The sequence below is a fragment of the Orbilia oligospora genome (assembly GCF_000225545.1).
Source record: "Orbilia oligospora ATCC 24927 unplaced genomic scaffold scaffold00215, whole genome shotgun sequence".
In the NCBI taxonomy this organism is placed as follows: domain Eukaryota; kingdom Fungi; phylum Ascomycota; class Orbiliomycetes; order Orbiliales; family Orbiliaceae; genus Orbilia; species Orbilia oligospora.
In genome coordinates this window covers 2,092,420-2,103,205 of record NW_011645772.1, presented here as the reverse complement: position 1 = coordinate 2,103,205, position 10,786 = coordinate 2,092,420, and the positions used below count along the sequence as shown (strand labels likewise).

Sequence of the window (10,786 nt, the reverse complement as noted above, 5' to 3'; positions counted from 1 at the left end):
TAAATTTAAAACTGAACTGAAGATTCGAATATCCAAACTACCATACACCGGGAGAAATATTAAAAGCAATATCACTCAATCCTTCCCCCAAAGTATGTACTTTTAATATTCTTTGTCTTTTCTTTTTTAAAAAAAGTTCCATATCATTTCATATCCTCCAAGGTATACCGTGTCGTTCAGAAACAAATAATCCCTCCCAGCGACGCCATTTTACCATAATCAAAAAAAAGACAAATGAAAAGAGGGAAAGGAAAAAAGGAATCAAAAAACAAGAGTTACCCAGTATTTACAAAATCCAAGTCGCTCACGCTGCATGTTTCTGTCGCCATCATTAATGAGGACTCAGGAGTTAAGCCTAAACAAAAAGAAAGAGGAAAGGAAACAGGTTCGTCTAAAACGTTAGTAACAAAACCCCATGATGAGGCATTTACAAAGTGTATATCATTAACGACAGAGGTAAAAAAAAGGCGAAAGTGGAAGGAAGGAAGGGAACTATTAGGCCGTAGTGAAAGTAGACGCTCAATCGTCCGAGGTGGAGGTAGCCTTGTAAAGAATTGTGCTGACGTACTACATAGCTATTGTCAGCGGATACAATTCCACGGGTGAATGATGAGGAGCAACTAACCTTTTTCTTATACCTCGTAGTCGCGCTGATCGCTAGAACTTGGTTCCTAATTGAACTCGTCGCCAAATGATTCAAAACAACATGATTCGGAATGGGCAAAACACTACTATCATCGCGTATCGTATTTGCACCGTTTAAGATGACCTTGCTAAGAATCATGGGTAACGATGGCGGCGGCGGTAACTGCGAATCAAAGTTTCTACCATACTGCTCCTGTTTTTCTTCCAGATCTTCCAAAAATGCTGGAATTTCTGAGGTATATCGTCTGGCAGGTTGGACATGAGCCTGGATGAAGGAATTGTTGGTGCTATTCAGCATGTTCTGGGGTGGTTCCGGAGCCTTCTCAGCGGAAACGGTGGATAATTGGCGCTCGAGAGGTGGCATATCATCTGCTATTACTTCAATGTAGTTTACCAAGATACCAGCAGAATCAACGGCAGTTGGATATGAATCCGAAATCCTCATCTGGCCGTCAACCAAGAATTTGAGATGATGGGTACCAGGCGGCAATGGTACGACGGTGGATAGATGGCCTTCGCTCCTAATGAGTCTAAACTTTTTCTTCCAGCCCGAGAATGAACCCGTAACATAAACCTTCTTGCCTCCTTCGGTCCATTCAATGGTCGTGGGGATCGCTTTTGTGTCGTCAATGTTCATCTCGTCGAGTTCGACGGTGTCTACTGTTGTAGCGCTGCCAAAGCTGTTCCTTCGACGGGACGGAGCGGGCACATCGACGCTAATAAGAGTGTCTATTTTGTCCGGGACACTGGGGTCCTGGATGGACATTTTGGGAATAGAAGCACCGGTAATATCCATTGTTCGTAAAGGGGAAGGATCCACGGACGGTGTGGCCGAGATACTTATATCAAGTAGCTTTTCGGCGGCAGAGGAAGGAGTCGTCAATCCCCTGGCAGACGGTATATCGGCACTGAGTAAGACCCCGTGCTCTTGAGTAGTAGATGTTGTAGGAGCAGCCTTAAGAGGAGCAGCTGAGAGACTGTTCTTCCTCTGTGGCGGGCGGCGGGTATGGTGTGTTCCTGAGGAGTGGGGGAAGTGGTGATGGTGGGACCGATCAGACCTTGAGGAGCTGGAACTACCCGGCTGCGAGCCAGTCAAGCCGGACTGGCCCTCCTGAGATTGAGCGTTTCCCATCTTGACCTATCTTGACCTTGTCCCTGTCTTGTAGAACCCAAGTGGAGACTGCAGAGGGGAGGTAGTCTGTTTGTGAGCTGGTTAGCTGGCGAGCTGTTGAGCTGGTGGGAGGTTTAACGTTGACGAGGTTTGGTTGGGTTGGATTGGGTTGGATTGGATTGGATTGTGCAGTGGTTGGTTGGGCTTGGCATGCCTCAGCGCAGTCAAGTTACGTTACTAATGTTATGTTCAATTCGACTTCAAATGCACAACGAACCCGAATGTTTTCACGACATCGGAATGGCATTCAATTCTGGAGATAGTGGCTGTAGCATTCATCGAAAGATACTTCATCTGCAAGTCACTATCCCGGTGCTTTGGGGGGAGAAAGGAGGGGCAAATGCAGCAGTAGACGGTTTATATGCAATCGCAATGGCTAGTGCCGGTCTGGCACAAGTAGTATGCAGGCCAGCACACAGTAACGCCTGAATTCGATATAAAAGCTGCAGCTAACGAGGTCTATCCACGAAAGGATAGACGCTTATTGAGATAAAATAAATAAAATAAAAAAGAACATCTCGGTTTAAATTCCAATTCGTGGTTACCCTTTTAATTTGATTCCAAATGCATGTTATACTAACTCCCCTTTGAGACCAGAACGGACTTCGGGGTTGTCCCGCCTGAGCGTATGATATGATACGACATGCACGCAGCCCAAAGGGAGACACTTGATCCATTTGCATTCCAGCCTTTTGCTTGGATCGTAAATCGTATATAACCTCACCACACCACCACAAGCCAGGAAAGAAGTACGGGAGTCCGGATGGATGTTACCGTCTCCGAGACCCGTCCGAGCCCGTTAACGTTCTTACATAACTTCAACCAATTACAAAGCTTGCAAAGCCTGCAAAGGAGAACCTAGCTGCAAATGACGGTTGGCGACATCTTGCTTGTCCCGCTGCACCTCGGGCTGGCAGTCCTTTTGTTTCTGATATCACCTCTAACGTCGCTGCTGGTCTATTTTTTCGATTTGACCGTCAATATTCTCCAGCTGCCACTGTGGCTGGTGCAGAAAGTAGAGGTATGCATACTCATTCAATTATAATATGTCCGATCTATTATAGAAATTGTAACTGCTGCTTAAGTATAAATATATATCATATTGCAGTGATTGGCTAATTGAATACGTCATGGATAATCATCCCAGGTATTATACATCTACTTGGGAATAGCAGCCCTGGCCGGTTTATCCCTTGGCCTTGTCTTCTCCTTCTTCTCCTCGTTCATCTTCTCCACCCTCAGCCTCGACCACAGTCGTCTTGAAGTTGAAACTAGTCTAAAACACTCTCCCGCACCGTCAGACAAAACAGGGGAGGCTTTTCAGCTCAAAGACCCGTCTTTTAGGTCAAAAGGGGCCCGAAGCAAGTTCAACGTAGGGCAGACGGAGGTGGAAACATTCACACTCAGCCCGACGACTTTATCACCTGATTTAATATCACCAATGTTTAGAGGCGATGTTGGAACGGCCGGGAGACAGCGGATATTCCCAATAATAGAAGAAGAGGATGAACATGAGTACGAAAATAGAGGGAGAAAGGGCAGAAATAAGAAGAGGCTTTAACTATCTGAATAATTCGTCCGAGCTTTGCAAGCTTTGTACCAGCCATTTGGAGCATATTAACGCTTAAACCGCCACTACCAACACAAAACCACACCATTGTGGCTCCCATGCGTGCAGAACTATCTCCATTTTATTGCTTGCCATTTATAACTTAAGACTTCAAATGAGATATATTTACTTCACTCGCAATGAGTTTTTTTTATTTCAAACTATGAAGTGATCGTTTGCCCCTTACAATAGGTCGAAGTATAGCATTCCAGGCATCATCACGCCTCAATCGAGCTCGTGTGAGCACAAAAGTATTATATCAGCCATTAGTCTACCATGGCCGACGATAATACTAAAACCCTACGAGAAATATTAGGGCTTACCAAAGCTTCCCATTCTACCTTGTATGAAAATACGAGAGACGATTTGCTTATCGCCATAGACTGTGAAAATGGCTTCGAGTTCACTAAGCAAGATTCGTTCGAGAAAGTTAATTCGCAACTGGGACTCGCAATTCTCGACCCCAAAGATCTTGCGAAGTCGACTTCGTCTCAAGTAAATATTTCAACCTACAACTTCGCCACTGGAACTCCGAATTATCGCAAAAGAGTGTCGACAAGGTTTATTTTTGGAGAATCATACAACCTGTGCACGCAAAAGAAAGACCTGGCCGAGAAAATCAACAGTATAATTCCGGATTCTCGCGATGTCATTCTTATCGGACACGGCGGACGATAGGATTTAAAAGCGTTTTCCAGTTTAAATGCTAAATTCTTGAAATATCCCTTTTTTGATACTCAGATTATTGCTCGCAATGTTCTTCCGATAATCGATGAGAACAGAAAGGCTAACGAAAGCCTTCGCAATCTTCTAACATATTTCAACTGCCCTTTTGATAGGCTTCACTGTGCGGGGAACGATGCGAATTTTACCTTACGTCTTCTTTTACTCCTTGTGACCTATTCTTCAAAGGATGTATCCCCGCATTGCATTCAAGAATTTAAAGAAAAGGCCAAAATAATCAAGGATATAGCGTATGCCCCTCTTCCAGCACTGAAGCCCTACCCTCATTATGTTGCATTCGTTCGGAAACAAAGACGACGGCAATTGAAACTTCAAGCCCGATTCCAAGATCCGGATACGATAGCGAGAGTACGCGCTGAAAGAGCAAAGAAAAGGGAAGAAAAACTCGCAGTATTGTTACGTGAGATCTGTGCAGAATAAGCATCGACCCCTCTAGATTCTGGACTCGGGTGTATGTATCGGGTAGCTATTTGGATCGATAGATCTATTAAGTACTTAGTGCTTACCTAGGTACTTACTTAGCTATAGATATCGTTGGCATTTCAGAGCATGTTAATGTTACTACGCTACTATACTCTCATATGGTACCAAGTTTAGCCGCTTTAGTATGTATTGTTCACTTCTTAATATATTAGTATACGAAACATTTTGAAGAATTATAAATTTATGTATTCGTGAGAATTGGATGGATTAAGATCAAGCGGATTCAAACAGATGCAAAGACGTAATATTTTAACAAATTCTAGTATTATATTACCTAAGTAACATATGGGCCGGAACCGACCTATAGAAACTCGATGGATAGCAGGGCACTGCGACCAAATGGCTTCACACCTTAAACACTTTCTAAAACATCTTACGATTCATCTCTCCAGAACCCTGTCCACTTCAATCCTCAGAAGGTTGGATACTTTAATTAAATTGTTTTTTTGTGTTGGAAGAAACTTATTAACCCCGCCAGCAACTGCCCTGTTGAAACCGAACTTATCGATATCGCATAGCCGGTTTGGAATCGAATGCATGCAAACGCTCATCATGTCATCCGTTGACGCACGCGATGCTCTGCATACTCCTAATGGGCGACTTGGTCCATCTTCGTTCACGGAATGACAGAATCTAAACGAAATCTGTTTAAATCTTGGGCATCAAGTTGGAATCGAAAGAAAAAAAACAGCATCAAATTGACATCAGAGTTGGTCCGGACTTTGAGTCTGGAGAATGACGTTTGCGTGGGTCATTACCTATTCGCCACGAATTGGTATGCGTAGGGAAACGAAGGGAAGGGAAGAAAAAAAAAAAAAAAAAAAAAAAAAGCAGGGAAGCGAATGGTAATCGACCAAACGAATTGGAGAACAAGGTTGAAGGGGACCCTGTCAAGAATGCAAGCTAAGATCCATTCGATTCGAGGTTTATACCTAGTTGATACCTGCAGGACAACTGGTCGGTCGAGAAATCTCTGCATCAGACTGTGTCCGCAATGAGGAGGAGTTTAGGTACTTACTTGACTGTGATTGTTTAGATGAATGAATAATGTTACATGTTCCAAGTTACATGTGATAGTACGCTGTTCTGCTGTTTTGCTGTTCTGCTGGTCCCCACCAGCAAATATTAACTTAAACCCTCGTTTGACCACTTTCCCTCTCTCTTCCTCTCCCTCTTTCTCTCCTCCACTATCAACTATCAACTTATCATCACCATCATCATCATCATAAACCTTTCATACAACTAGCCAATACTCCAGAGACCCTTTTATTTCTACCTTATCGAAATTCATTCATAATGGCATTCCAGGAAAAGCTACAGGTATTCCTTTGCTCCCATCAACCCCGCTATTCTAGTGTCGAAAACTCGGTAGATTGAAGACTGTTCTGGTGATGTCTCGTGCATACCTGACACAAACCTTCTTCTACATTACACCTACACCTACTTCTGCTTTTTCAATATGGATTATCTAACAATTCGTAGGCTCAATTCCAGAACGGTGTCACTCAATTTGACAAGGAGGTTCGTCTCTCTCTCTCCCTTCTCTTGCTCGGTTCATAACCGAGTTGCATACATCTCATGCACTGCTAACTCCCACGTTTAGCTCTCCAAATACCCCTATCTCGTTAACCTCGAGAAGCAAACAAGTCCGTTCCCTTATACCTTACTATTTTATTCTATGATTCATCGAATCAGTTCGTATCCTAACCTATGCTTTTTTTTGTAAATGACAGATGTTCCAAAGACATACGTCATTGGAGGCGTCGGGTGAGCAAATCCTCGTTTCGTAACCCCTCCCAAAACACCCCTGCTAATTTTCTTTATCTTGCAGCTTTTTGTACTTCGTCTTGATCTTCTTTAACTTGGGAGGCCAACTCCTTGTCAACCTCGCTGGCTTCGTTATCCCTGCCTACTATTCTCTTCAGGTAATTTCCCCTCCCTTTTTCTTACATAACCACAAAGATATATACAATATATTTGGTGTATTTGTGGGTGTGTGTGTGTGTGTTATCACTCCTGCATCTCGAGATGCCCGGAAAATTTCGGTCCACCGAAAATTTTCGGACTAGGGAGAACAAGATAAGGTTATCGATGAAGTACTCGAACACTAACATGGAGCTTTCCTCTATTAGGCTCTATTCACCACCCAGCAAGCCGATGACACCCAATGGTTGACCTACTGGGTTTGCTTCTCCTTCCTCAGGTATGCAGCCCCTCCTCTACCGAGACATTTAGGCGAAAGAGCGAATATCCCTCTACGTCACATGACCTCCAAACTGGGAAGCTAGAAGCTCCTGCAACCAAAAAAAACCGAGATACTAACCACCTTTCTTTCTTGTTTTTAGTGTCCTTGAAGCCGGTCTTGACCTCACCTACTGGTTCCCATTCTACTACCTCTTCAAGTTCGCCTTCATCCTCTGGCTCGCCCTTCCACAATTCAGCGGTGCCCAGATCCTCTTCCGCAACGCTCTTTACCCACTCTTCGCCCGCTACTTCAAGGGCCAGAACGCTGGATCCGCCAGCTTCCGTGCTAAGGCCGATGCTGCTGAGAAGCCACACGTCCAGTAAATTATAATATCTTCGAAAACGGGCAAAGTATATGGCGATCTGATAGGGAAGGAGAGGGATGATAATGAATATGAATGGTTGATGGAAGGCAGGTTATAAGTACACAAAAGCCAACACTGTACTTGTATAAACGACTCGTTTTTCTTTCTGAGGCTTCATTACCCCGACGAAGAGTTTCTTCTTCCTGGCCTTTTTTCCCCTCTCTTGTCAAATCGAAAGCTTACTACATGTGATAAACACTGAACGGTACAAAAACTCTCTTGGCTTTTTTTTCCCTTACTACTCTTTTTGGCCTATTCTCTTTTTTATTACTTTTCTTTCTTTTTTTTTTTGAAACACATACCCATTGTCGTTTATCTACGTTCTGTTTTTTTTTATCTGGCCTTTTGTGTAACCGTATGGACAAAAATTCTCGACGTTCTCTCTTCCTCATTTTTTTTTCTAATTCTGTAGCTCTAAGATTTTGGTGGTAACCTTCTCGTATGGCTCGAATCGATTCTATCTCTTTTTTTTTTGACTTAGTGCCATTCATGAATTCATCATTCGTAAAATTCAAAAAAAGACGTAAAGCTATTAAAGATATATCCCTCACTTTCCGATCCGTCCATTGGTCACATTTTAAGATCTTTATATCGAGCAGTCTAATGCATGCATAACTTAGAAGAGTCGAAAGAAAAATGTAAGACATGTCAACCTGCATGATCTTGGTGATATATGTAGAAGGAGGAGGAGGAGGAGGAAGAAGAGGGGCAATCAAAAAGGCCAAGCTGGCATTATTATTTTTTCCTCAAACACACATTTGCTAATTTCTTATCGATATATAGATACCATGCAGTCTCGTGCATTATATGCATATACTTCGGAGGATATGCTCTTGATTGATTTCTATGTGGGCTAGCTACTTAATTAAATCCATTTTTTTTTCTGTTTGTGAAAGTGCAGGTTTTGATTTGATTTGGAACTTACCCCGCTACATACACGCAGCGGTGAGCTAGTTAGTTACTTTTTGTTTTTTATGCACGACGACAAACCCGGCAGCTTGGAGGGATTTTTGTATACCAGTGCTGTGATCGATCCGGTGGGTTGTTATATATACTAACTACTTAAGTACCTAGGTAGCTAGCTTCCTACGTTTGGGTAATGGACGACAAGGCCTTAAGGAGGGAAAGCGGGAACTTTTTTCCCTCTCTTTCTTCCCGAGATATCGATAATGGAGAGGAGGGAATACGCATATCGTATGATCAAGTGACCCTAGCGGGTAGGTCGATATCAAGCTGTGTCGCTAAATTTGAAGTTTCTTATAATTATCAATACTGATATTGATATTAACATTATCTCTAATATCATTCGCTTCACGCATACCTATAGCTACAGATAGTATCTATCAAAAAGAGCTTCTGAGCTATCCATTTCTTGAAAGTTAATTGTTGATTTCCCCCCAACCATCGAAGGCAGGCTTTGTATTTTTTCTTCTTTTCTTTCGATTATTAGTCTATATAGTATATCTGTATAATAATTCTTCTTTCTTTTTAAATAAATTCTAAAAATAATCATATCGAAGTTCTCCGATGTCTCAGCCCTTCCTTCTTTTTCTCTCAGCTCCATATAGGTATATAGCTGATATATCAATTAATATCTAGCTAGCTAGCTAGTCTTCCATAGCTAAATAGGATAGCTGAAAGAAAAAATTGCCCAAATCAATTATTTCAAAAAAGCAGACCTGCAAGCATATCTGGGAAGCAAAGCAAGGGTTGGAAACGGGCACTATACCATCCCCGGAGGGACTGTAGCCGCCTCGCTCGTCTAGACCCCTCTTGTAGCGTCCGACCCAACATTAGGTACTTAGCCTTGTGGGTCTCGCCGTGCTTGTCGGCGCTTTGCCATGAGTACGGTGCCTGTTTTTTTTGTCAGGTGCTGCCTTTTGTTTTTTTGCATGATGCATATGCTCCTGTTTCTTCCATCTCATCCTATCCGGCCTTCTTAATTTCATCTGCTGAGATTCGATGTTTTCGATACTTTATTCCTCCCCTTCTTCCCTTCTGTCGGAGTTAATTTATCTTTTATCTGTTAGAAAAGGACAGCGTCTGATATTGAACCCCATCTCTATAGCTACCTCCCCTATTTTTTGGTTTTTGTTAAACTGATTCAAGAAAACTCGTAAGACGCTCATTAAGGATGAGAAGGGTTTAAATTCCTTCCCTTTTTCGTAGGATGGTATAGGGCAAAGGGGTACATGATTGGGTATCACAAGTTAGCAAAGCAAAAGAAACTGAGAAGAGAAAAAAAAAATAATGTGAATGTAGCACTACCCCCTTCCGTTTTTATAGATCGAAGACCGTTCTTTTTTTCTTTCTTTTCTTATCGCAGAAAACGAATAGAATATTTTTTGCGAACAGAGAAAAGAAAGAACAGTAGAAAAGAAGGAGAAAGGAAATCTGTCACTTCAATCCAAAAAAATAAAAATAAAAGAACTCCCACCAAACAGAAAAGAAAAGAAAAAAGACCACGCTTTTAGCCCCCCCGATTCCACTCGCTCTATTGTCGTGAACTCTTCTCTTGGGTAAAGAAGGAGAAGAGAAAAAAGGTATATATACTGGCGATTTAAAGAAGGGTATCCAGGTTTTGCAAAAGGGAAAACAAAATTGTGAAGAATCCGTCTACTCCCTGACCTTTTAGTCCAAAAGGTTTTGGGTATGTATGACTCTTTATGATAGTATTCGGTCTATGTCGAAAAGAATCTGCCACCCCAGTTATCTCCTTTCTGGGGGACAAAAATCTTGTAAGGAAACGGATTATAATCGCTGGTTGTTATCGGAGGGATATGGTCTTTATTATTGTTTACTATATCGATGATTTTTAGGATGGCGAGTTGGAGGGCGGATTCCATGTCCTTTCGAGCTTCGGTGCGTTCTAAGGTCATCTCTATTAGCTATGTTCGTTTTTAGAAGGAAAAAGAGGAGGGCATACGAGACTCGGTTCTGGGGTATAGTAAGGTGATGTCCAGCAACCACTGTTCCCAGCATACTTCCTCATCTTTAGTGCTGAACCATGCTTTTCGCTTTTGCTTCTTTTCGAAGAATTGGACTGCTATCTGAGTTTTCGCAGAGGAAGCGCCCGGAGTGGATTCAACGGAGCGGATCATGGAAGAGGTGCGGTTTTCTATCAGGGCATCGAGTTCGGAGTCATCGACCGACGGCTGTAAAGAGAATATTGAGAAATTTGATTAATACGATTCTTTTGCAAATTTTTGTGTGGTAATCGTCAAGCTGAGGTTTTGGTTGGTATTTACCAATGTAAGGTCTAGGAGGTCCCTTGTTTTCGGCCGTATCGAAGGGAACAGACGGTGGAAAAAGATTGCTGCAAGGATAGCTGTATATTCGGCGATAGATTGATGTTAGTCAGACCCGTCTGATTTCTTCTTCATGTTTCTTCAGCTTGTTTTTGCCATATTGGCCATGCGTGGACCGTCATCGGTGGGTTCCGATACAATCTTTTTTTTTTTCTTGTTCAATTTTTATGATTCGGTTGAGCTACATAATAATTGCAGGGATGACAAAAGCGCAGGG

At 42.5% G+C, this 10,786-nt stretch overlaps 4 protein-coding genes across 4 annotated transcripts; 2 read left to right on the top strand and 2 right to left on the bottom strand.

Moving 5' to 3' along the window:
* Positions 1 to 519: 519 nt before the first annotated feature.
* Positions 520 to 1,777, bottom strand: AOL_s00215g614 (uncharacterized protein; the record flags this gene model as incomplete). Its single annotated transcript, XM_011129816.1, has 2 exons — positions 520 to 567; positions 626 to 1,777. 2 exons carry the CDS (start codon positions 1,775 to 1,777, stop codon positions 520 to 522), a joined length of 1,200 nt encoding a protein of 399 aa, XP_011128118.1.
* A 1,924-nt stretch (positions 1,778 to 3,701) lies between these two features.
* AOL_s00215g613 (uncharacterized protein) lies at positions 3,702 to 4,103 on the top strand (the record flags this gene model as incomplete). The annotated part of the gene is made up of 1 exon (XM_011129815.1): positions 3,702 to 4,103. The coding sequence occupies one exon, from the start codon at positions 3,702 to 3,704 to the stop codon at positions 4,101 to 4,103; it is 402 nt and encodes a 133-aa protein (XP_011128117.1).
* A 1,845-nt stretch (positions 4,104 to 5,948) lies between these two features.
* AOL_s00215g612 (uncharacterized protein) lies at positions 5,949 to 7,220 on the top strand (the record flags this gene model as incomplete). Its single annotated transcript, XM_011129814.1, has 7 exons — positions 5,949 to 5,972; positions 6,135 to 6,173; positions 6,256 to 6,298; positions 6,386 to 6,419; positions 6,484 to 6,577; positions 6,785 to 6,855; positions 6,998 to 7,220. The coding sequence occupies 7 exons, from the start codon at positions 5,949 to 5,951 to the stop codon at positions 7,218 to 7,220; spliced, it is 528 nt and encodes a 175-aa protein (XP_011128116.1).
* A 2,722-nt stretch (positions 7,221 to 9,942) lies between these two features.
* Positions 9,943 to 10,362, bottom strand: AOL_s00215g611 (uncharacterized protein; the record flags this gene model as incomplete). Its single annotated transcript, XM_011129813.1, has 2 exons — positions 9,943 to 10,130; positions 10,188 to 10,362. The coding sequence occupies 2 exons, from the start codon at positions 10,360 to 10,362 to the stop codon at positions 9,943 to 9,945; spliced, it is 363 nt and encodes a 120-aa protein (XP_011128115.1).
* Between the last annotated feature and the right edge of the window lie 424 nt (positions 10,363 to 10,786).